The sequence below is a fragment of the Equus asinus genome, chromosome 14, assembly GCF_041296235.1.
Source record: "Equus asinus isolate D_3611 breed Donkey chromosome 14, EquAss-T2T_v2, whole genome shotgun sequence".
Classification (NCBI taxonomy): domain Eukaryota; kingdom Metazoa; phylum Chordata; class Mammalia; order Perissodactyla; family Equidae; genus Equus; species Equus asinus.
Window position 1 is genome coordinate 5,393,540 of NC_091803.1, and position 26,851 is coordinate 5,420,390.

The following is a 26,851-nucleotide window of genomic DNA, read 5'->3' on the forward strand; positions in this document are numbered from 1 at the left end:
TGATGACAATTTACATTTTTGTTTACAAAAACTGTTGAAATCCAGATATGGAATATTTTACACCATAGACAGCATAAAAACTGGTTTTGAAATTTCAAAGGCCAAAAAGTGATACCTTTTGTGTTTGCTTCTCACGTTAGGCTGAATAGCTTGAGAGAAGAAGAGGCCAAAAGACAAGACTTTGATGTCGACATCACTGTGATCAAGGAACCAATGGATGCCCCATCCTTGAATTTCACGCCGAGTGCCCCAAAAGATGACACAGTGGTGTCCCAAGCCAGCAAGTCCATCACAAGTAAGAAAAAGAAAAAGTAGAGGTTACTGGGTTCGTCAACGAGCTGCAAGGGCAAGCAGACATAAAAAGTTTAGCCCTGAAGCACTGTAACAAATTTCCTGAGCAATAAAATTGCCTGCGTTTTACTTCCTGTCCTAGTGTTTTTGAAATACCACTACCCGGGCCCGCTGCCTTTCAGGTTCCTTCTATGGGTGCGTCACCGAACTGCCTGCATTTTGAAAACTGAGTTGAACGAAAAGAAACAATATTGGTATTAAATGTGTATTCAGTATGTTTTTCAAAAAAATCAAATATAGGATTGGTGATGAAGTTTAGAATCTGATAAAAGCCATCTGCAAGGAGTGGGGGGTGGACGAAGTTATTTACACATTTCCTCCGGCCCCCTGCCCCTGAGCCTGGACCGCCTCCTGTGCCCCTGGTAACCACCCTGTGCCCAAATGCTACCTGTCCTTCATGGGCCGCCTCACATATGGCTCCTTCCTACCGATTCCCACAGCACCGCAAACAGCATCACGTGGACACAAGGCCAAATGACAACCACGGGATGACGAGCACGTGTGCAGTCGGGGCCTAAGTGAATACTTTAAGGCTCTGTTAGAAAAGGTGACAGCTAATAATCTGTGTTCAATTCAAGGGTAACCACCAAAAGCATAAAAATACAATCTATAGCTTCCAAACTAGCAGAAGGAGGGAAAGTACCATCCGACATGAAGCTAGGAAAAGGGAAAACAACAAGGGAAAAGGATGGAAAGAACACACACAAGATGGCGGGGCAAGTGCCAATGGACCGGTCCTCACCAGCGTAAAGGGTTAACTCCCCTCCTCCTCCCCAACCCCTGCCCCCGAGATAATTCGACTGGATTTAAAAAAATCAAAATTCACCGTTACTCTTTACAAGGAAACATCTTAAAAGCAGAGAGAAAGGATGAAAATGAAGATATGGAAAAAGGACGAGAAAATCTAATCGAGATGACCGGAACAGCACGCCATATTAAAAACAGACAAAACAGAATTTAAAGCAAACACATGCATGATACAAATAAAAATAAGTATGATAAAAGGACCAACCACCAAAAAGATGCATTATTCACATGCATCTTCCGTAGCCGCCATGCAAAGGCTGACAGAATGACAGGGGAGAAAAACGACAATCACGATGGAAGAGCCGGAGCAGAAAGAGAGACACGCAGTGAGGGCACAGATAATTGAAGCAACTAAACGAAAAAGTGTGAACTAACGCAGAGGCAGAACCCGAACGCAACGGAGAACGAACGCCGACAAGAGCAGACCACATTTCAGGTTGGAAAGTGCAGCAATTTCAAGTGACACATCAGAGACCATGAGCTAATCGTGCTGCAGTTAAGTCAGCAAGGAACACAGCCAGGCGAGCCTAATGCCGCTGGCAACTGAACGCACAATCTGAAGTAACTCCTGGGTGAAGAGGAATCAGAATGGAAAGTGTGAATCGCGTGAGACTGAGTGACGATGACCACGCTCCAAACTGGGGAGAAGTCACCCCCCCTCCCCTCCCTAGCTCGGCAGGCTCACGCAGGTCGGGGGAAGGGGTCTGGGGAAAGGTCCTTTTAGGGCCGGGGTAGTAGGAGTTTTTGCAGACCACGCCTGGTTAGTTTTCCCCCAAACTCGGGGATGCCCAGACCCCCACAAGTTACGGGAAGTTGCATCAAGCCCGGCCCGGCTGCGTCTGGGCTGTGAAGATGCCTGCGGAGCTGGGGCTGCTCGCCGTTCTCCTTGACGAGCGAAGAACGCTCCGTGTTGGGACCACACTGGCGCACTTTCATTAAGTTCTTTGGATGATACGTGGTCTAAAAATGAGCACTCCAGAAAAAAACGAGTCTAGCCATTACTTTGGGCAAACGCTTCACAGTTCACCACTTCAGGTCCAGTGACGGGGAAGGGACCCCAACTCTGGGAAGCTCGAGAACATTCCCAAGGACGAGCCAGGGACCCCCGTGGCCAGTGTCCCTGCAAACAAGCGCCAGGAGAGAGACTCGATGCAAAACCAGAATTTTAAAAACTTTAACAATTTATTAGTCTTATTTTCCAGTAAAATATTCACATAATGTCAAAAGAATGGAATGATAGCGATGTAGCTGACTACCTTTAATTAATTCCACATAAATATTTAAAATCTAAAAACCTCGGGATCATCAGACTGAGTAGAAATTTGATTCTTCAAAGCAAGTATTGCTTTACTGTTGTCATTAATCCAGTCAATAAGAGGACCAATAACCTGCAGCGGTGAACAAAACGCTTGCTCAGTTGTTTTGGAAGAGATGTTTTGGCGAGCCATCCTCAGTCAGTCCAAGAAGAATATGTTATTGAACTGTGTCGCACAAAGCTTCTTCACCTCTTCTGCAAAAAGAGCAGCAAACAGTGCGTAAGGAACAGGGGTTTTCACTTAAAAGGTTCCATGATATGTATTAGTGCCGTAAATTCTTCTGGAATAAAGTTGGGGATAGATAAATGTCTGCATTAACTTTGATCTTTAATCTCAGAAGCCTAGGTAGGAAATGTTAACAAATTGAGAGAAAGGGGAAAAAAAGCCTAACGTGCCCATGAGACTTCCACAGTACTGAACACAGTGAAACACTGCTCCTTCGGCCTGCGCAAGCCCAGCGCGCGAAGTGCCTCAGACAGCAGAGGTCAGGGTGCCAGGAGCGCGACCTCTCACACCTGGAGAGATCTGACGCCACTACACGCTAAGTGCAGCGGCCACCCAGAACCTACGATTGTGCTCCAGCGAGGCAGCGTTCCCTCGACTACCCTCAGCTCCCAGTGTCACGAGCTCCTAACGAGAGGAGGGCTCTAAGGCGACAGCTCTTCATACGAGCCTTAATAAGAGGGAACATAGCATCTGCCCTAGAAGACAGACGCAGCAAAAGGAGGCTCACCCCTAACTTTTCTCAGAGTTGGCACTTGGGGTGCACTCCCCCCACAGCCCCCCCCCCCCCCCCCCGGCTCCAGGGCTCCTGCAGAGCAGCAAGGGAGCCCGCTGCGGTGACGGTGACCCCAGCCTGTCCTCCAGGCAACAAGGCCACCAGCACAGTGAGAGCAGCAGTTGGGATCCTGCTGCGCAGACGACCAGACCGACGGCTTTGGCTGGAAGACGGAAGGAAACTGGCAGCGTTATTCTGCTCATGTACAGACAGAGCTGGCTGTAAACTGCCACACGAGTCTGACAGCTCTGCATCAAAATGTGTTTTTATCACAGGAAATGGAAATGGACATTTTAAAACATAGTATATAAAGCTGTGGGTTTTTTTTTTGGCACGATAGAAAATAATTTAGGCCATTATCAAGTTTCCTGTGAAACAGGAAAGTTTTCACATACTTTTTTAAGGAACTAAGCTATAGGAAAACATAAAGTGTAACAAACGGTGGCTTCCTTTACGCAACAGAGGCATCTGCTTAAAACCCCAACAGTCATGATTTGTTATATTTAGCATGTTTCTTAGCACATTGCAAAGGTAGTTTTTAAATATCAGTAGCATTAAAATTCTGCTCCAATATAAAATCCTATTTACCATTTACTTCAATCAGGTTTGCATTTTTTTGATTCAAAATAACATAGAGTTCCCGCTGATCAGACTTTTTCCCAACAACCCAATAATCACTCATCGCTTTCACGATGATTTCTTCATCTTCATCCACTCTGTAAGACAAGAGTTTCAAGACACAATGGTTTATTATACAAACGGCTACATTGTGAAAAACAAACATTCTAAAACAAGAAACAGGAAACTAGTCCCTTGAAAAGTTCAGGGAGTCAGGTCCAAGTGGCCAGTGGCCTCTGGGCTTAATGACCCGTTTGGAAGTGGCCCCCAGGAAGGTGGTCAAGTGTGAGCCCCTCTGAAGGGGCTCTGGGTCACTTGATTGTGAAGAGGATGCCTTTAATGTCTCTTCTAAGAAAGAGGACACCTAATTTGGGACGCTGGTGAATTACCTGGCAAAGTCACTGTTGATGTCACCCAGAATCTTCATCAAGTCCGGATGAACAGACGTCAGGGACAGACTGGGTGTCTTCCTCATGTGGATTGTACTTTTCTCTGCTAAATTCATATGGTTGAAGTAGATGAACTTAAACTGGGGCTCCTTCTCAGACCTGGGAAAATACGTCATTAAAATGGTAACATTCTGAAAGAATAGCCGAACTATACAGGTACATTGTTACCACTTTAAATCCACGTGGCTAAGGCCTCACATGTTCAAGGGCTGGGCCTTCCAATCAAGAATCTGTCAGTTATGATGTAACAGGCGCCTCATTTATTAGTAACTTAGTTGATACCCGTGAAGTAGTCAATATGGATGGAATTGTCCCTAGAGCTGAAGTTTATTTTTTAAAAACCAAAAGTATTTTAACCATTCTGTGATAATTTTCTCAATAAAAGGATAATGTTTTATAAATGGCAATCACACAGCTATTCTCTGAATTTTTTTTTTTTAAATGCAAACTACATCAATACGGGCCATTTATCTTCTAGCAGAGGGGTCAGCAGACTAGCCCTGGCCGAACCTGGCCTTGTTTTTCTAAATCAAGTTTTAGTGGCACACTGCCACGGCCATATGTTTATGTACAGTTGATGCTGCTTTCACGCCTAAACGACAGTTGAGCAGTTGAAACATATGTAGCTCCCAAAGACTGACCCCTGTTTTAGGAAAGAAACATCTCTTTTGTCCCCCAGGGCTGTGGCATTCGACGCCACAGAACTGAAGCTTACCACGATAAATAACAACGCTTTCATTATCATAAATGGAGAGCATTCTAAAACATATTAGCCTTTTCTGCTGAAGTGTAATGAACACTTTAATTGGGATATATCTTTTTATTATTTTAAATGACCGGGCAATGCCACGACACTGCCTTCCAGGTCAGAATGTGCGATTCCTCCAGGACCCGCCCAGACAGCTGGGCCACACAGCTCACAGGGTGCGTCCCCTCCCTCACTCTCCCTGCGCCCTCAATTTGCACTCTCGAGTCTGGGGAGAGCCCGAGCAGCCCGCCGCTGGGGGCTCAGAGCCTTCTCTGCTTACTTCAGGGCTAGCAGCCACACTCTGGAGAGCTGGGGGTGCCGGAAGCCCGGCCTCCGGGTAAGCGGGTTACTACTGTAATACTTTACCTCTAGGCAAAGAAAGAATGTGGGCGATTTAGTTTCCAGGAAAATGAAAATAGAATTCTTACAAAACCAGAATTTGTTTTTAATAGGCCCCTAAAACTAAGAAAAGCAGGTATAACTACAAGAAAAACTGTTTGGAAAGATGAAAATTTTCAAAGATGTTTTGAAAGATATTTAGTTGTCTAGGTAGACAAACTTCTCCCCAGCCTCAATGGGGCTTAGAGTTCCGGCTGTCTTGCCTGACCCTAAAAAACTGTCTACGGCTTTCCTAGTTCCCTTGTCTATAATATGTAAACTACTCTTCTAAGAAGATCAAAATGACTGTTTTTGTACCCCCGGATGGAACTTTACATTAGAAAATGTTACTTAGGTAGTTCAGACGGGGCAAACGTGGCTTCTTTCCACTCCACCTTCCACGGAGGATAACAGAGAAACAGAAATAGAAAAAGAGCTACTTGCAGTGTACTGTTAATGAAAGAAAAAAGAGATCTGCTTGCACTAAACACAGCAAGGATAACTTTCATCCGACACGCTCACTCGTTATCCAAATTAACACCTCGCTTAGAGTCAGCAGCCGCCACGTTTACCGGTATCTTTTCCAAAAAGCTTGTGAGTCTTGGCTCTTTTAACCACGAAAGCATTTTTTTCCAAACAAAATCACACAAATTTCTTGCCCTCTTAAAAAAGAACTTGCTAAGCAGTTGACTACGTCAACAGAGGATACACTAACCCAGGGAAACCAGACAGAAGTCCTCCCGGCGGCCTGTGAAGTCTGCTGGAGAAAGCCCCGCAGCAGTGAGGATGTCCCCAAGGGGCGTGGACGGCTGGGCTGTCTTCACTGGTTACATTCTGTGCCTTTCCAGTCTGTGTCCACTAGCTTGTTCAGAAAGATCTCCAGTCAACCCTTCCTTCACATCCCTTTGCCCTTTTCTTCCACTAGTGGCTGAAACCCCAGGAACTAGGATTGGTGGGAGGTGACGGGGAGCCCTCTGTGAGTAAATAGCATCACTTTCACTGAGATGCTGGAGGGTTCAATGTTTGAGGACCAGCATGTGAAAACCGTTCCAAACTTCAAAGGCACGCCAGGAAAGGTCACTAGGAGCGCTGAGCCGACGGAGGCCATCAACAGACGTTCGAGAGCGCGTAACGGCTCACAGATTCACCTGTGCCTTCGCCGGCTGGCTGGGGACACCCGGACCATCTGGCGATTTTCCCTTGTTCTGCGCTTTGTTCCAGATAGCTAAGGTTGCCAGATAAATGGTTTCTAGATGAATATGGCTACTGGCTATCCCTCACTTGTCAAACTGGACTAAAGGTGAAAACGGGATTCTGAACTGATCGATTTGGATAGTGTGAAGGAACACTGGTCTCAGTTTACGAGTCACACATTAGAGTTTTCCTCCTGGAAAGGGCCTCTCTAGAGTAATCAGCACGCGAGCTTGGAAGGCGCGCTAACTCTGCCCGGGAAAGAAGCCCCCCTTCGCCCTGCTCTACCCTAACAACCCCACCGGACTACAGCCAGGGCTGGCGGGTCCCTCCCCACGCTCCTCCTGCTCCCTGTGTCCACTCCTGGTCTGATCGGCACCAACCCTCGCTGCCACCGGCTGCACTCTACTTCCGGCTGGAATCCCAGCGTGGTCAACCTCCTAAGCAACTGGGTTGTTCTACAGATTTATTCAAAAAGACCGATTAAAACAGATTATGAAAAAAATTCCTCCCAGGAAAGCTTCCTTTTCTAATAACTTTTTACTTTACACTGTCCAAATTTAGTATTAGAACTGGTTAGTGAATAGGCATATGTGGAAGAAATCGAAACGAAAGTCTCAGGTTCAGAAAACTAACAATTTTGGGGAAAAAAGCTTAAGATAGAGCCCTTCCTCAAACCCTTAAAAATTCCAGGTGAATTAAAGATTCAAACACAAAAGATAAAACCATAAAAGCACCAGAGACAAAAATGGGATATTTTTATAATACGGGGTGGGAAGCCCCACGTATGACACTAAAGATAGAAATCTGAAGGAAATAATTACTAAAACTGACTATGTATAAATCCTAAACTTGTGTATTACAAAAAACAGTAAAGTTAAAGAAAAGAAGATGTGACATGACTAAAAGGTATTGCATTAAGAGTATTGATGGAAAAGAAAAAAAGATAAAGCACTTCAACGGCGAGAGCCAAAGGACATGACGGGCAGTTTGTGGAAGAGACAGAAACGCCAATAAACAGATGAAGCGATGCCCCCTCCACCCCCCACCAGTGTTCCCTGTCAGACTGTCAAAATACAGAGGGCCCGGAGGAGCGCTGCGGGCACCGGTGGCAGTCTAAGCCAGCCCAAGCTCTGTGCAGGGCTCCACCCGGGCAATGCGCGTTCCCTTCGCCCCAGAACTCAACCCTAGGGATTTCGCCTAAGAGGATAATTAGATGTGAGTCCCAGATTGTGCGGTACACAACTGTTTATAACACTAACAGCCATAAGGAGACTACCCATTAAATGGGAGAATGGTTAAGCAAAGAGCACACCATCTAGCCAATCAGACGCCATGAAGCCAATAAAGAGAATAAGGTGGCCCCATATTTACTGGTTTAAACTGCTGTTTGTACCATATTTTTTTTTTAAAGCTACAGATTGACGGCATGATCTGTTTTTAAAGACCCCTGAGGAAGACGCCATGTGTATATGTCACTGTTTATATATGTGTACGAGTCTAGAAAGACAGAAACCAAATGAGATAAGATTTCCAATATTGATATTCCTGAATTTAAAAATTAAGGGCATAAATTACTCTCAAAAAAGAAAAATGCAAAAATAATTGAATCATAAGTCCTTGAATAGAAAAACATTGAGGTGTCACACAAACTAAGAGAAAGTGAGGACGAAACAAACTTCCTTCATGCCATGCTTGAACGAGTCGACCTCAGTTCCACAAGCTGCCGTTTACGACTGTGGATCCAACACTAACCTTTAGGCCTGAGCAGCGCCCTTTGCGGGGGGCTGTGGCTGAGAGAACAGGCTGGGCACAGAGGTCCCCAACTGGCCTCTGGGATCAGGACGGCCGGCTGACACAGCAGCCTCCATGCCCTCAACAGTGCCCTGGAGATGCTGCCACTGGGGGCTTCTTTCCTCCTTCAAGGCTGCCTCTACTTTCTCTGGGATATGAGTTTTGGAGGCCCCATGACTGGTTTGTAAATGGTTGGGATTTAGGTAAGAAAGATTCCCAGAAGAAAAGCACATTATCTTGTGTACTCAAAAGCTTTTCTCTTTAGTCAGCTGATATTTATGGCTTGGCGAGCACTAGCTCCTTACATATAAAATCTCAGATGCACCAAGAACCATCTTAAGGTCAACTTTCAAACATAAAAACAACTACGATTCTAGAATTTCTCTTCTTGGGCATGCCCCTGAATTGTGTGCAGTTTATTTCACTATCGAGTTTTCCAATTTCCCTTTTCTTCCCAGAGGTCTAGTGATACTGTACAGTGCTTCTCTTAACACTCAGAAAACTGTCCTCTGGGAGAGACACATGTGTGTGAAAAGACACATAGCAAAATGTGGGGGGGTACACGTGAGCAATTTTTTCAACCTTCCTATGTTTGAAAATTTTCCTAATAAAATATCAGAGAGAAAACTGCTTCCTGATGAGAGGATAATGAATATCCAAGGGCCTCTCCTTTCATCTGTACAGTCCCAAGGAGAGTTAACCTTTTTTTCCCCCCTGAGGAAGATTAGCTCTGAGCTAACATCTGCTGCCAATCCTCCTCTTTTTGCTGAGGAAGCCTGGCCCTGAGCTAACATCCGTGCCCATCTTCCTCTACTTTATATGTGGGACGCCGACCACAGCATGGTGTGGCAAGTGGTGCCATGTCCACACCCGGGATCCAAACCGGCGAACCCCGGGCCGCTGAGAAGCGGAACATGCGCACTTAACTGCTGCGCCACCGGGCCGGTCCCGAGAGTTAATCTTATTTGCAAAATAGAAGGTGCTTGACAGCAAGTGTCCCTCTGGATATCTGTTTATGAGTTACTCGAAATTCACCACATCTATCGAAAGCAGGGGCAGAGGAGTTCACAAGTCCAGTGGTCTCCCCGGGGTCTGGGGACGCAGGAAATCACACTTTCTCACTCTCCACTCATAAGAGTCACTCGCATGACTCCACACAGATTTAACTCACTTACGCCTCCTTCAAGAAAGCGAATCTGGCAGGTTCGCGTGAAAACACTGAAGGATTAAGCAGCACTGAGATGCAAGGTGGTCAGGCACTTTCCTTTCTCGGCCGTATCTTTCCTCACACTAGGTATGCTGTCCAGGCACAGTCCACACACACATACGAAACCCAAATGGCCTTTCGCCCGGAGCCTGTTTGCAACCTGGCTACGGGCTGGTGCTTATATAGACATCCGTACAACATGATCACTACAAACACAAGGTTAGATATCAAACCACAGCATTTCAGTAACTTTGCAAACATACAGGAAGTCCATACAAAGAGGGCTTCTATTTCTCAAAGTACTTTCCATCTAGTCACTTTACCAGTAATTCGATTTTACATTGAGAAGAAAGTAGAAAGAGGTTCAGTGAGTTTCCATGGTGTTCTTGGAACCAAGGCAAGCTTAACCTCGAGTCTCCTGATACCCGGCCTAGAGCCTTCCAAGGCCCCGGACTCATTGCCAATGCCCAACGGCTTCCATCACAGCCAACTCCACCCAGACATTTCTGCACAAGACGCACAGCGCTTTCGGTGTACGCAAAGCCAAACCCTGCTGGTGACTACCGCCAGGGTGAATTTCAGCCTGGGCTGGCCAAGTGGGATGTTGAATGGTACTCACAAGGCCAATGCCAGAGGCGTAGCTAGCACACTTCACCCCAGACACGCATGCCACGATCAGGGGAGAGCTGAGGGAATGTATGAACATGACCCGGCCCCAGCCCTCAGTGTGGGGCAGAAACCCCAGGAGCAGTTCCCCAGGACGCTTTTCAGACAGCACTGAACAGCACATTTGTTCTCTGGATTCAGAGAAAACACAGATGTTAATATTGTCTGAATTCTTAAGTAAAAACCACCCTTAATCTTCCAAAACCAGTTATATGCTGTTTTATGAAAGTAAACACAAAGCAAAGTACAAACCCAGATATTCTTTTGTTGATGTTAAATTGCTCACAAATGTCAGATGCCAGTACTGTGAGCTGGGGCCCGACAATGCTGTCCAGTCTTCGGCAAAAATCCAGCGTAGGCTGTATAGAGGCTAACAAGTAATTTAAAAAATACCAGTCAGTGTTACAATACTTTGTGTTAAAAAGGTCAATATTTATTTTACCGTCTTAACAACAGTATTCAAATTATAACTTTACTGATCTGGGAAGTAATTAAATGATCGAACCCCCTTTCCCCTCCCAAATAGAAGAGAAACAGAAGAGTCAAAATTACTTATATTTAAGATGGAAAAGAGTCAAAGACCTATCTCACTGGAGTGTTGATTTAAGCATGCCCCGTGGGCGGTAAATTGGTTGCCATTGTAGACCAAGGGGGTCGAATATTCACTTAACAAACACTACACAGCACTCATGGGCCAGGTGCTCACTGGTGCTTTACAAACAGTACCCTGTTTACTCCCCGCAGCCCCCTCTGAGATAGGCACTCCTGTTATTTCAGTCAAGGAGGCACAGGAAGGTGCCTGCGTCCTAACGCTGCCAAGCAGGCAAGCTAGGACTTTAAAAATATTAGAAGTAGCTAGTCAAGATGGCAGAGGCCCAGAGGGGGCAATAGCGCTTAATATGGCCTCTGTGTTGCTGATGACAACACATGTATCATTTAGGAAGAGAACACAGTCTGTTGTAAAGAGAAAAGGCTTCTCTACTCAGGCCGAACTCAGACACAGGGGTACCTACCGTCAATCATAAAGCACACGGCTGCACTCATGGCCTGGGAGGAGAAAACAAACCGAAGATTACAAAACGGTACAAAAAGGAAAGCTTAACCCGATGCACTGACCCTGTTCGAATCTTGATTTCAACAAATCAACTTTATAAAGGTATTTCTTAGTCAACTGGAACAATGTGGATTCGGACCGGAGATGAGATGACGTCAAGGGAGTGCTGCCTATTTGGTCGGACATGCTAATGGCACAGTGGTTATGTTCGAACTGAGGCCCTGATGAGTTAAGAGACGCACACTGAAGGATTTATGCATGAAATGACACGACCATTTAAAATGCCCTAGCAAAACCCAAAACATGCAGAGAAGACAGATGAAAGATTAGCATATGATTAATTAATTAAGCGGCGCGATGGGTACCTGGGGATTCATCATTCTAGTCTCTATTTCTGTGTGTGTTTGACAATTTCCATTAACACAGTTTAAAAAAACCCCAGCAAATGAATGTCACCTTGCCTCACTTTTTATTATAGCAAATATTACAGTTACGACATTAGCAAGTAACAGTAACCTACAACCACCAAAACCATAAATAAAAATAAACAAAAATGTTTGAATTTATCAATGCAATGTATAGTGTTAAAAAAGCTTGAAGAGAACATACAGCCCTCTGATGAAAAGGCAACAGACCTCCTTCTCTGAGGCTGCTCCCCCAGGCCCCCACTGTTAACCGCTTCAGATAACACCGACCGCTGTCCCCTTGAGACATCGTCCTGACTTGCCACTCCTGTCGGGATGGACGGACCCCTCACCCGCCTGCCCCTCCAGCCCTGCGGTTCGCAGCCACTGTCGTCCTGCACTCGCACCTCACAGCCCGACAGCTCGCTTCTCCTGCCGCCAGTCCTGGGCACCAGCTCCTTAATGGCTACCTTCTAAGTGAGGACAGTGACGTTCCCAGCTGTGCCCGCACCTCTCCCTACGCCCACCTCCCGACCTCTATCAGCGATAACTTCACTTCTGCACGCTCACCGTTCACAATATCTAAACCATTTTGTAACTAAATCATAACTAGACAGGGGATGCAAAATTAGTGGCTTACAAGCCAGTTCCATACAAATTTTGTGTTTTCTTTGTGTATAAAATAACTCTGACTTAGATACCAACTAATTTTATATCAAAAACCCCAACTTCCTGCCTCTCCTTCAGTATCAGGACACTGGGCCCCGGCTCTGCATTCTGAGGCACCACCTGGTGGATACAGGTCGTGCTGGCCTCCTGGGGACATGCGCACCTCTGGGTGCCACAGTCAGCACCGCTCCGGACGGAAGCCCGGTCCAGCTTGCTCCCCTAACATCTACCATCAGGCACGTGCGGATGTGACCTCTCACTGGTTGATTTTTGTGTGGGCCTTTTAAGCTTCTATTTTAAAAGTTTAAGAATTTTAAATAAATTAAAAAGTACCTAGAATGGTAGACATCAACTCCACGGACCATCACCTTCTCAACAATGGTCAATTCACGGACAATCCTGCCCTGTCTACCTCCCTCCACCACACGTTAACGTCACACATCATATCCTTTAGTCCACACACATTTCAGCCGGTATCCATGACAGACAAGGATCGTAGCAGCACTTCCACACGGTGGGGGGGTGGGGGGGGGCGCTCCAGGGGCTGTCCCCAGTGAAACACCATAAATGGAGTCCTGCCCCCACGCCTCTTCCCTGGGCTGACTTCACTCTGTACCCTTTGGCTGTAATGAGCTGTAACTGTGAGAAGAATGGCTTCTCTGAGTCCTTGTGATTCCTTCTAGTCAACTATTAAACCTGAGGGTGTTCTTGGCGACCCTCTGAACTCGCAGTTGGAGTCAGAACTGAGGGTGGGTTTGGGGACTCTCGAACTTTGCCACTAGAAACCATTGAATTGTATACATTAAATGGGTGAATTATACGGTATGTGAATTATATCTCAATAAAGTTGTTTAAAAAAAAGATAAGAACACTTTAAGATAACCATGACACCATTATCATTCCTAAAATTACATCTATAGATCGATTCTAAAAACAGGAATCCATAAACAACACAGTGTTCCAGGCTCATGTTTCCTTCTTTAAGAGTTCAAAGTCTCACTCCTGAGTCATTCAGAGCAGAATGATTTTAGCTTGATATAAAAATGGGCTTTTCACTACTCCAATTACTGCTCTAAAGTATGCCTCACTTCAGTTCGGTTCACTTTCAGGCCACATCATTCCATATATTGTCTCTGGAATTCTCTCCTCCTTTAGCCGTTTTTTATTACATCTCACATTTAATTGAATCTCTTAATCATACTATTTTATGAAACGTCTTTTTGCTCTGGAGCCCCTGCACCCAGAACAGAGCCCTCCTTCTCCACTTCCTTATGAAAGTACCGGAGGGGGTAACCGTCAGCAGACCTTGAGAGCTCTCAAGCCTGCCTGTACTGTTCTCGTGGGTAAGACAGATTGTTCTGGATTCCAAGATATTTTCTTTCTTGGTTTCCTTACTTATTCTGGTGAGGCACAACCTCATGCAACATCCCAAGAAAGGGGCGCGGGGTAACTTTTTGAGACTTTTCACGTTTAATACATCCTTCTTCGAGCTCATCGGTGGTTGATGGTTTGGCCCGGCAAAGAATTCTACACTGAAAATCATCTTCTCTCAGAACTTTGAAAGTCTTCCTTCTGCTGTCACCTAACATCTAGTGCTGGTAGGGAAACTGCTAAAGCCAGTTTTATTTACAGGTGACCTGGTTTTCCTTCTGGAAAGTTCTAGGATCGTCTCTTCAAATTTCCAAAATTGCCCATTGTGTGGGTGGGAGTGGGTCTTTTTTATTCATTGCACCAGACATTGAGTGGGCCTTTTCAGTCCAGAAAATGTGCTCCTCTTCAGCTAGACATTTTCTCATAATACCACTTCACTAATTCCCTCTCTCCCACTTTGTTAATCAGATATGAACATTCCTGAACTGATCCTTTCTCTCATCTTTCCTCCATATTTTTATCTCTTGTCATCTTATCTTATATTCTAGGGCAGGGCAACTTATCTTTAACCCTTTTAATAAATTTCTTACGTGAAAAATTGTATCTTTGGGGGGGACTGACAGGTCATTGCTTATTGGGTGCAGAATTTCTGTTTGGGGTGAAGAAAAGTTTTGGAAATAGTGGTAATGGTTGCACAAGTCTGTGAATGTACTTAATGTCAATAAATCGTACACTTAAAAATGGTTAAAATGGCAAATTTTATTTTATATATCTTAGCACATAAAAAAATATTTAAAAAATTGTATTTTCAATTAACCTAAGTTTAATATAACCTCGACTCTTTCATGTCATCCTGTTTCAGTTTTACAGATGCCCTTCTCTAATCTCTGTGGATACTAATTTTTAAAAGTTCTCTTCCGTTCCTGGAATCGTTCTCGTTTCTCAAGACCTACTTTGTTCTTCCAATCATACTTAAGAGTGAAGAACGGCTGACCGGGGCGGGAGGCCTCGCCTCGAGTGGAGGATGAGGGCAGCAGTTACGCTGGCACACGGCAACTGCAGGAGCAGGGCCTTACGCTCAGGTGCTGACATCCACACTAGCTACTCTAGGTCTCTCCAGATTGTTTACTTTCTTTAAAAGGACCCTCAGTTTTCACCCAGGGTCAGGTGCTCAGCTGCCTGCCTGTGTGTAAGGAAGGGGAAGGGGGTGGCCAACTGGTTCATGTACAACACGTCAGTGGAGAGGGTGCCTCAGTGCGCCCTCGCTCTCACACCTCCTTTCTATCTGTCAAGACCATACAGAATTCCCGCATCCTCTGAAGTTCACCTCCTTCCTGTGCGCTCAGGGCATCATTTCTGAGCCTTTACGCATTAAAACATAATTGCACTCTTAGGTGAAAAAGAAGATAAATACATATGCTCAGCTTTCTTTCTTGAACCAAAAACTGCCTTTAAAAAAACCAACCTAAGTATACAGCCTTACAACATAACATCCTGACAAAACCATCCTTACAGAGTTACAACAGCTTTAAAATCAGAGCAAAAGCAGAGTTCACTGACGTGTGGCCCACATCCAAAGGCATCTAACAGGCACCACTGACCTTTGATGGCTTCTGGTTGGAGCACACAGGACTTCAAGCATTTGTGAGTCATAACCTTAGACAGTTACTCTTTCACCACTAAACAAAACTGTTTACAAGGAGCTAAAAATAAGCATTCTATTCCAGAAGAGCACCCGTTTTGAGTTTTACAATAATTAGAACTTCCAACATCTGTTCGGGGAAACCTTTAAGAGGCTTGCATAAATACTCATGTACACAGGCAAGAAAGGCTTACTTTAGTATTACTCTGTAACACAGGAGGGAAAAAGAGTTGTTACCTTATAAACAATTAAATGGAGCGCTTCGTAAGTGTCATCTGTATTTACAAAAATTCTGGGGAATCTGCATTTTGCTTCTGGATCATTAAGGTTTAAGGGCCCAGTAAGAAATCTGAAAAGCAAGCACAGAGATGATTCGATTCAATTAGGTACATTATAAACAGGAATATATAAACAGGGTACATTCCTACTTAATATGTATCTATTTTTTTGAAGCTAGACACTACTTGGAAAACATCAAATCAGAACATGGTAAAGTAATACACTCAATTCATTGGAAACAACAGAAGTTCCTTTGTTGATTATTGTCAACAAATTAGCACAAAGGTACAGTGTTCAGGATTTTATCTTTACCAAAAAAGATGATAAAGTCCAAAATTGTATATCAGAGAACACAAGTCCCACCTTCCATAGTGTTGAAGATTTCCCGGCATCTCTGTCCTTATCGGAGAATCTCTTCCGGCCAACTGGAAACAAATTTAACGTTGAGAAACAACTTAACAGATTTTCTACTTTCAAAGCTTTGAAAAATAGCACTCTTTTCTACTACTTGGCTCCATGTCATTTTTCTCTATCAATTTCTCATATTCCTCCCCACCAAAAAGAGAGGGGATTACAGAGGTGCATAAAGAGCTCATTGATTGTAACCAGAACTATCGTGCACAATTTCATCGCACCCTGACTTCCATATACTGTTTAGTTCCTCTTACGGCAGTAGCTGAAATCTCCCGCGTGGTTAACACATGCCAGGCAATGGCATAAGTTACTTAGTTTCACCTCACGGGACCCCTGTGGGGAACGCCCTCTTCCTATTTTCTAGACGTAGAAAGCGAAGTCTGTAGAAGTTCACCACTGTGCCCAGCTCCTAAGTGGCAGGGCCAGGCATCAAACCCAAGCCTGTCTGACGTCAAAGTCCCTGTCTTTAGCCATGACGTCGTCCTCCTCATAGATTTGTATTTGTAGCACATTCCTAGTTGCTTTGGCTGAAGATATACCATTTCACATGCACAGAAAATGGAAAACAAAAACCAAATCCAATAGTTATGTTAGCGAAAACTTGTTGCTCTTCTAAAAATTTTTGGTGTTCTTCTGGTCTATATGAAATTTTAGCATATAACTGAAAATTAAAGATTGGAAATGTAAATCCAATAGCAGAAATGCAGAGCCAACTCTCAGATATGCAGTTTGTCCTGAGGGAGAAGACCTCACGTGTCCACGTCCACATCGCCAGGTCGTATATTGCGGCTTCCTATGTTACAAGCCCCGCTCTTTAGCCACATAATAAGGTACCGAATAGTTTTCTGTTGCAACAGCACTGTCACACATGGGAAAGCGCCTGCAGTGAGCCTTCTGAGGATGCGGCTGTAAGCAGGCGCTTTAGCATCAGGCAGACCCTGAGATCAAGTCTGGCTCATGTACTAGCTGGGTGACTCTGGGTAAGTCATGTCAGCCCCCTAAACCTGGGTATCCTATCTGCAAGATGGAGATAAGGCACCCAGCTCTTAGGATTGTTCTCAGGATGTCATCAGATAATGCCCGTTTGCTGGTGTCTGGCATATGGTACATACTCCAGAGATGTGAGCCACTGTATTCAAACTACCCAGAAAGGAACTAAGCAGGGGACCAGGTCCTGCTCAAAACCTTGCGTTCAATTTCTTATCAGAGAGATGTTTCCCGTTGTTTCAAGCCATGGCCTTAAAAAATAGAGGGAGGGAGGGAGGGAGGGAGAGAGGGAGAGAGCGCGCGCATGTGTGCACCTGAGCCAAATGATAACTCAATGGGCTATGAACACTTTTCACTGCCGACCTAATTAACGCTACAAAAGGATACTTTGGGGAGAGCGCTGTGGCATTATTTACAGTTCTCTGCAGAAAACTGGGAAATTAAGCACTAGAGTAGAAAAGCTAGGCAGGCAATGCAACATCTACTCAAAATTGGATCTCCTGGTTGCAGATGAAAAGCCCACAGGATTAACCTTTGTTTTGTCAAAGATCCCTGACATTTTCAGAGTTCCCAAAACCCTACTTAAAAGTCCAGTGTTTCCTCGGCTCAATGAACTGCTCCTCTTAAAAACACACCTTTCCTATTGCATTTGAATGTAACGAAATGAAAAAAAGCTGACATACATGGTTTTCTGTGCTGAGTAATCGCAACTAAACAAATGTCACACCAGTAATGTAAAACATAGATCAGAACCGCCCATCGACCACGTTACTCCACCCACCTCCTCCACCACCCAAACCTGTGTCTGTGCGTTCGTGTGCGCACACACGTGTGTACATACATACATAATAGAGAGAGGGGGAGAGAGAGATTAGTACCCAGTCATACCTCAGGTTCAATATGCCTTGGAAATAGAGAGGTGGTGAGGTATTTGTACAAAATTCTCATGTCATCTTGTTCTAATCCACTCCTGAAACATCGGAAAAGCATGGTGTTAAAAGTTTGGGATTGGTCTTCTGTCTTTCCATGGCTCTATGAGAAAGTTCGTCTTTTTTTTACACTGTATCAAGAAGGGGATGAATTACACTTGAGTCCCGGCACCAGAACTTTACCCTGACCTGTCAAAGGCCACTACTGTGTGGTCTTGCATTTTCTATGCCATTCTAAATAAAAAGTCACAACGGATTGGATTCTCTGCCTGCATTCCACGCAGCATTCTTCATGGAGTGTTAACAAGCACAACCTCCAGGCCAGGCAGCGGATTTCTCTTCACTTTCTGGGTTATGCGTAAGGCCACATTCCTTCACTCAGCACCCCGGAAAATCCTGGGAACTAGATCCTGCTATGTCTCAGAAACATAAGCGGATTTTAATTCTCTGGATTTCAGTGTGGGCAAAAAGGAGGAAGAGAAAGAACAAACTTTCAGGCAAACTGTCTAATGTGAAACGAGGCAAGAGTAAGTAGCACGTGGAAAATGTGCTGAGAAGCTGGGAGGCGTCAGACTCCACGGGAAATGAGTTTGTTAGGTAAAGCTAGAAACAGACGGTGAGTCTGTACGTGAGGTTTTTCTGTTCAAGATAACTGAAACAATCCTGTGAGGAAATCTAACGTGATGTAAACCAAGCCTCCACACATGCTCGAGGCTCTCTCGTCTTCCAGGAAAGCCAAACGTCAGAAAACGTCTGGCTCGTCTCGGCAAACGGCTGCTGCGGGCCTGGCTGCCTCCGCCAGCTCTGTCCAACCCGCTCCTCTTCCTCTGCCACCCCTTCTTCCGAGGCTCAGTTCTCATCGTGTCTCGTCCAGAACCACAACTGGAAGGAGCCCTACACCCTCACGCAGGCTTGTGTGCCGAGAAGCAGAACCCTCACTGCTTGTCCTGTGACAGCCCCAACTCCCAAACTCTCGCAGCCAACTAGGCAGATGGAATTTCCAAATCAAACACACGGACAGTCACTCATTTTTTCTTTTGCAGAAATAATTAAGATAAGGGGAGAGAAAGAGAAAAATAAAAAACAAAACAAGCCTGGATATTACCTTCTTTTTAAGAACCAAATAAAAAGTACCAGTGGGGAGGGGTGGGTAATGCCAAGTAAAAGACAGTATGTAAAGAATTACGTGCTGGGCAATTCCTTATAGAGCTGCGCTTCCAAAAACAGCAGCTACCGGGCACATCTGGCTATTAAACCACTGAAACGTGGCTAGTCGAAATGAGTGTAATATACACTGGGTTTTTCAGATTTAATTTTTTTAATACTGTCGTTTACATGTTGAAATAATATTTTAGATAGATTGGGCTGAAAATATGTATCTATTATGAACTTCACCAGTTTCTTTTTATTTTAACGTAGCTCTTAGAAAATTTAAAATGATATATGTGGCTTGCATCACACTCTTCTCGGATGGAGCTGTTCTAGACCAGACGACAGCGAGTAGAAACAGCCCCAAAAGGAAATGGAAGACAACATTTCTTAACTGCTTACTCTGTGCACTGTGCTTAGGGCTTCATTTTTTTATTTCACTTAAGATTTAATGCTAGGCATTAAATACTTGGGTGTTGGCTTTCTGGATAGAAAATTTAAAAAGAAGGTTAAGTTGCAGCCAGCTGCTCAGAGCACAAAACACCCGGTAGGAGAGTCCCGCTTTGCTGTGGTGAGGCCTGCCCTGGTCGTAGGATCTCCATCAGCGCTGGCCACAGCAACCCCTCCCCAGATCTGCCACCCCCATCCCTATGCCTGCTCCCCTGCAGAAACCAATGAAGTCAGGCTGCGTGACAGCAAACAGAAGCCTGCACTGACAGGACCAAATGATCCAGGACTCCTGGATCAATGGTTCACACCGCACAGGAAAGAGCCCACTTGGGCCGAGAAGTACAAGTGTTCTCAACGTCTCTCAAATACAGTTACTTAACATGAGTGATTTTTTTTTTCTTTTTAAAAAAACCACCAAAAACTTTTCTTCAGCTTAAATCTTAACTGACTCATTCGTGTGCATGAGATGCTACCACTTTGTCAAGACTGATTTTTCTGGAACTCTGCGGCCTGTTTTTACTTCACTGCTAAATGGACATCCCCTGTTTGCTCTCCGACCCCCACAGCTGCTCTGAGGGAAGCAGCCACTCGGCTGCTGCAGACCCCACACGGCTGTGCTCAGGAGCCTGCGCACCTCCCTCAGGGGGTGACACCAAGTTATCTGAGAACTTCTTTCAGCGGAAGCACTGCCAAGAACACAGTGGTCACGACTCCATGCAGAATCCTTCACACCAGGATCAGCTTACTCTATAACACAGACATGTTACTGTCATGTATTGAATATAAAATAATCTAGCCAAGATCAAGAGTATGGTCAATTTTGATTAACTTAAGAACTATCTAAAGCATTTATTCATAAAAACATTAACCCCTGAAAAGTAAATCAATTCACTGAAAAGAAAATTCTCTCAAAAAGTAGGTCAAGAACTCTGGACAAGAAAGTCAGCTGACATCGTCCTACCAACAGGAGTCTAACCCAATCGTGGCCACAGCAAAAACCAAAGCCGCCACTAAACACAGCAGTCCACAGGGAGCTGTAAGCTATTTCCTACTAACCGTTTGCTTTGAGCTCCCCGTCAACATTTACTGGGGACACGTAAGAAGCCAGGTTCTGGCACATGCTGGGACAGACAGATGCTTCTCTCCTCGATCAGGTAATTTCAGAACAACACAGCAAGGACTAAGAGTCAATACGTACTCTGTTCATGAAGTATAAAATACCTCCTTGGTATTTAAACACAGCAGCTTTGTAACTAGCAACTGCCTCTCAAAATGTGCTATTTTCTAGAAGTTCCTTCTGGTCATGACTGCCTGGAACCAACCCTTCCCTGTCAGCATACTGGAGTGGAACCACAGAGCAGCTCCGTGCAGCCACCAGAGCTGTGCACTGCTCAACTCCAGGGGCTGTCATTCACAAAGACAAAGATGCCAAGAGGGTCTCCGGGAGTTGGGCAACAGGTGGCCCTGGGAGCCCACGCTTCCAGAGCCCCACCCTGCTGGCCAGGCCGGCTCCAGGGCCTCCCAGCACGAGCTGCTGATCTCCAGGAGGACCCTCTTGCTCAAGGCCCGTACCCTTTCTCACTCCCAGAGTTCACACCCACATCAGGGCTGATGCTGTGTCAGGCCAGCAGAATCCGAGCTACCTTTCTCTGACAGGGGCACCAAGGCCACGGACTATGTTGGCTTCTGGCCCACCCCCCTTTATGTCCCTATTACCACGGCTGGGGGCACCCTCCCCAGCGCCTCCCTGTAACTTCTACCTATGGAGGGGCCGCTCCCTCCTCAGACCGGACTCTGGATAACTATCCTTCAAGCTTTCACAGCAGCAGTTAAGAATTTCATTTTGCTATCATAGCGTGAATATCATAAAAGCAACCAGAGCAAGGCCAGTTAATACAGCATAAAGTTGCCTGATAAGGAATTTGAAACATAAAAAAAGAGACGCATTTCCATCTGGAATTTGTTATGTTGTTTTTACAGGAGAGAACAAATTCTACGTGAAAACCCATCAACTTGTTTAATAGACGGATTCAAATTCCTTTAGTTTAGCCTGCTTCTCTCCTTCAAATGGAGCTGCAAGATGTTGGCAGGGGCGGGGATGGGCTTCAGGGGACCATTACCGCCTTTTCTATTAGCTCAACTCAGGTTTTACTGCTAAAATATGGCCACACCCCTCATTTCAGGCAGAGGAATACAGTAAACAAAATGTAAAAAGTGAACACGTTTGAGAGCACTCCAGCCGGCCGCTCTCCCCTGTACCTCAGCCACTCGTCTCAGGGAGACCGCTCCTGGCCACAGATCAACAGCGTGGGTCCACACGCAGCTCTCGGGGCCACATCCTCTACGCAGCCTCACGCACATTCACGCGGCTTGTCTAGAGTTTAGTATTAGGTAGCTGATAGCATTTAGTAATAGTTTATCTTTTCTTTTCGAGTATCAACGTTTTCATCAAAGAAATCATGTTTCTGTTCCTACTATAGGACACAAACAGTCTGATGACAGTGGGGTAATGTCCTGGCTTTATAGCACTTCTAACTTCTCGAATATTTTAAAAATCTAGCGTCTTTAAAAGACAGTATGAAAATTATGCTTTCCACAATTCCTATACTGTTTCTTTGAAGATGTTTTTGGGAAAACATCAAAATAAACACAGGATTCCTAAAAGTAACCTGATAGGAACGTTTTCGCCACTTTTGACAACCCAGCAGCCCACTAATTGCTGTTTTTATTATCCTAAAAGATTCTCTTCTTTTACATGCCCGGTCCTAGGATGTACCTACCAGATGAGCTGATCGTTGTAGAGAAAGGCAGTGTATTTGACTACACTCAGGCTTTCCTCCATTCTGTTAATAAAGGACTGGATTTTCAAATACGTCATTTTATCCAATGGGAAGAAGCTGATTCCACCGAAAATGTCGAGCAGATCACATGACTGCAAATGTAACGTTTGCAAATACTGTAGGAAAAAATAAGGCATTAAAGTTACTATTAGTGCAATGAATACAGGACTCTTTGACAACCGAAAACAATTACTTCAGAGTACAGTTACATACTAGCAGATTGCACACTGGCCAGACCAACAGGTAGGTGAGCCACAGGTAAGTGGATCTGAAATCAGTACCAATTTCAAAATATAAAGTTCAAACATAACTCGTTAATGTTTATTCAGTGTTGTGCTTTTTCTCTTTGAAATTTTTTTTTTTTTTTAAAGATTTTATTTTTTCCTTTTTCTCCCCAAAGCCCCCCCGGTACATAGTTGTATGTTCTTCGTTGTGGGTCCTTCTAGTCGTGGCATGTGGGACGCCGCCTCAGCGTGGTTTGATGAGCGGTGCCATGTCCGCGCCCAGGATTCGAACCAATGAAACACTGGGCCGCCTGCAGCGGAGCGCATGAACTTAACCACTCTGCCAAGGGGCCAGCCCCTCTCTTTGAAATTTTTAATTCCTAACGTTAGCGCTCTTCAAATTTGACGAACCTCATTAGGGATCTACACAATGTCACGGACAGACAGTGCCATCTTATACTAAAATCACGTTGAAAGGACACGTGGTCAGCCGTATCCATCAGCAGAACGCCGATGGGCAGGAGAGTAATGAAGACAAGAAGAGGAATCAGGAGACAGCACGAGAGTGAATAGTTATGGTCATTAACGTGAAGAAACAAACGCAGAAAGAAAAATAATTCATAAAAACAAAATAATTCAAAAATAGAGATCAAAAGTAGTTCAGGGAGAAAATAAATGGAAAATTATTCCTTTCAGATAAACTGAACTTTACCAGAGGTAGGATGAGATATGTAAAATTCAATTTACTGCAAAAGAGAATGGCAATTCTCTAGGGACATTCGTTTACCACGTGGGAAAAATCACACTCGTGTTACTCATGTGACAGCATCTGTGTCACAGCCACAACCTTTTACTGGAGTCACTATGGATTATGCCTGTTGAGTGAACAGAATCGATCCATAAGAATGTGCAACGCAGGTAAAGAGTTTAGAGTTGGCTAATTAGCAATCCACCACACAGTCATCTTGCTTTTGAGGAAGCCCACACTGACCGATGCAGGTGGAACAAGGACGAAGACAAAGGATGTCTCCAAGATGCTTTAAGGAGCTGCGCACAAACGGCAGGATGCTCTGATCCCACACGAAACACTGGAAAGAGATGCCAGAGTGCAAGCTGAGCGAGTTTCCTCACTGTCTGATCTTGCCACGATATCTCTTAGGCTCTCTGCCACTTTCAAGTTCTAGGTCTTTTGTGTATGAGAAACAAACTTGTCTGTACTTTTCTAAAAGTCTGTTTGAACACTACTAAGATCATAAATAAAATTCAAAATACTTGCCCGATGAAAGAATTTCTCTAATCTTTCTTTGAGGAGCTTGACACCTCCATCTTCCATGGCTCTCAGAAATGTACCATTAAAAAGCTAACGGTGTAAAAGATTAAAAAAAAAAATGTCAATTTCCTATGCCTCCAATTTTGCAGTATAACAAGTTCATCTCTTTCTTTCAGATTAATTAATTTGGCTTATTTAATCCCACAGTTCCTTTTAAATACAGAAAATATTTACATGAGGAAGCCTGAGTTGTAAGTCACAAAAATTTACACACTGTTAAGTGATACCATTTTTATGAAATCACCTAATTGTTCGGGGGATTTTTCTTTTTTTTAACCTCAACTCGTACCTAAGTTTCACTTTACATAAATAATACCACCAGACTTCTCGAATCATACAAACATTGGCAGTCTGTGTTTTCCTCAAGAACATGGACCCCTTGCTTACTAACGAGGATACATTCCTAGCACAAGGCTGGGAACAGAGAAGGCCTCAATAGTCAGTGAATTAGCACATGCATAAACCCCAACACTGTTTCTAAGGCCCCGTTATTTCCTCCCCTAAAACAGATACAGAGTCACCTTGCCGTCATCTAAAGAATTAAGAATTATTTCTAAACAACCCCTGTAAATAGGGATACTTGGCCAGACTCAACTCGGAAAGAATGCCACGCTTACCTTGTACATGCTGTAGCACTGCTGGAGTACTGAACTGTAGACTTTGTCCTACGACAAACACAAAGACACAGCATGGACCTCGATTCAAAGGGAAAAAATGTCTATGGCACAGCAATGGACAGTGACTCTTGGCAAAGCAATATAATGCTTATAAACCTGGTCCCACCACAGTTGTGTGCTGAAAATAAGAGGTATTTAAATTCACTTATGAACCAATAAGCCTAAATTTAGGAGGGCTTTAAACACAGACAATTAGTAGAAGGCATCAGTGCGACAGGGTACATATATATTTTTACAAGATTGTGCAAATGTAAATAATAGACATAAAACTTCTCTATGTGTACCCTGAGAAACTTCTGCCAAAGTGACATGGCTTAAATTTGACCAGGTAAGTCACCCATCATATTCTGTGACAAATTTTTTTCTAAAAATAAGAAATAAAAAATGACGTGTTACCAACAGTTCCTCCTCTTGGTACTCAACAATTGGTTTTCCATCTTTACTTTGCTTTTCAATTATAGGATTCCGGACAACCTACAAAGTTTGATAAACTGAAGTTACACAATGAATCAACTATATGTATTTTTAGTTTTCCCCTAAATTAAAAAACTTGAACATGTCACCACACCAAAAACACAACTTCTTAAAACAGCCCCAAGAACAAATACATCAAATAGGAGTTTGACTTTAAAATTACAACTAACTTTATCATAATTTTACTTTGATGCAACAGTCAGAGGACTTTCCTAAATTTTCTAATAGTAGAGATCGCCCATAACTTTGCTATGCAAATTCAAGAAGATGTACTGTGCATGTAAATACCATGACCATCCAGAAATTGTCTTCCGGTTCATTGAAGAACTGTCTGTTCTTCTGGGTATGTAAAGATTTCGCGGGTTTTGACGGACTAAAGGTCCTAAAAAAGGTGAAAAGAATATGTTGGGGACAATTCTCAGCCTAAGTGGTAAGAATCACTGAGTTCGGCAAAAGCACATTTACAGGCGTTACCTCGTAAACTGTACGATAGCTTCGCACAATCCGACATTTCTAATTTTTTCATTCTTTTCGACTTCGTTTGGATAATAAAACAAAATTTTATTTTCCTCCTAAAGTACGAAGAGACAGAATCCCAACATTAATAGAAGCACTTTTTCATCTCAGCCGTTGAAAATGCCAAGTTTCATGTCAACCTCTCATGTCACACACGCGAACCGTAAAACCAAACCAAAGCCCTTTTTAGAAAAACAAGAATTATCTCCTCGCTGTGTAAATACCGCCCACCAGCCTGAAAGGCAATTTTGATACCCAGTAAGTCATGTCATCCGAAGGGGCACTCCGAAAACTCTGCTTTCTTTCCTCTCAAATACTAATTTGTAATACACCAAAGCTTGTGAAAGATAAGCGTGTGCGCACGCGTGCGTGCAGACAGATGCCTCCCCACAAACTGAACCCAGCAGGTTCACGGGCATTTGGACTGACAGCCTTTAAAAGGACCGTGATGTGCTGCCAGCAAAACCTCCGGACATCCTTTGAGGAAGTCACCGTCCCCACCTTAAAACCAAACAAACCAAACCCCTGGAATTTATTTTTTAATTAAATCGGAAAAAAACTTTCCGAGGGTCCTCCAAGCCTGCATTCTTTCAGGGCTACTCTTGTGCCACGCTTCCAATCGCGGACTGGCAGGAAAAAAGATACAAACTTAATTTTAATCACCCAGGATGGATACAAAGAGACGAGAGTCAACCCGAGTGGAGCGATCGAGCTGATGAACAGGCGCTGATCGCAGCCCCTGCCTGCGTCGCCTTGCCCCCGCCGCCGCCCCCGGCCACACCTGGCACAACGCGGCCTCGGGAAACGCCGCTGGAGGAGGGCAGAGTGACAGGTGCTGCCCGGCGCTGGGCGGGCCGGGGCCGCCTCCCGGGCACACCCCGCGGCTCCCGGCCCCGCCGCCGGCCGGCCGCCCCCCGGCCTCGGGCCCTCCCCGGCCGCCGGCCCCGCTCCGCGTACCTCTCCCTCGCGCGGCCCGAAGCGCGGGTTGTAGATGAAGAAGCTCAGCAGCGCCGGCGGGAACTGCTTCTCCTGGGCTGTCCCGGCCCCGGCCCCCGCCCCGGCCGCCGCTGCCGCCATCCCGGCCCGGCCCCCGCCCCGGGAGCCTCCCTCTGCCCGCCCAGAGACCGCCGCGGCGAGGA

The 26,851-nt window shown here is 44.8% G+C and overlaps 2 protein-coding genes across 5 annotated transcripts in view; one reads left to right on the plus strand and one right to left on the minus strand.

Annotated features, from left to right (window-relative positions):
- The window catches only part of RSPH10B (radial spoke head 10 homolog B), a 55,392-nt gene extending 54,947 nt beyond the window's left edge, over window positions 1–445 (plus strand). For 2 of the 4 annotated variants that reach the window (XM_014856003.3, XM_070484179.1), the window contains one exon: window positions 141–445. In XM_014856003.3, coding sequence (XP_014711489.2) covers window positions 141–315 — 175 coding nt within the window. In that variant the 3' untranslated portion in view covers window positions 316–445. The remainder of the gene's footprint in view (window positions 1–140) is intronic. The other 2 variants (XM_044747243.2, XM_070484181.1) reach the window with 1 other exon arrangement.
- Window positions 446–2,321: 1,876 nt separating this feature from the next.
- CCZ1 (CCZ1 homolog, vacuolar protein trafficking and biogenesis associated) lies at window positions 2,322–26,851 on the minus strand. Its single transcript, XM_044746933.2, has 15 exons — window positions 26,670–26,851; window positions 25,671–25,768; window positions 25,485–25,578; window positions 25,119–25,196; window positions 24,663–24,710; window positions 23,992–24,075; window positions 22,432–22,607; window positions 18,012–18,093; window positions 16,086–16,147; window positions 15,681–15,792; window positions 11,317–11,350; window positions 10,556–10,673; window positions 4,260–4,418; window positions 3,841–3,968; window positions 2,322–2,668 (listed from the first exon to the last, which is right to left on the minus strand). Exons 1-15 carry the CDS (start codon window positions 26,787–26,789, stop codon window positions 2,613–2,615), a joined length of 1,449 nt encoding a protein of 482 aa, XP_044602868.1. The 5' UTR covers window positions 26,790–26,851; the 3' UTR covers window positions 2,322–2,612.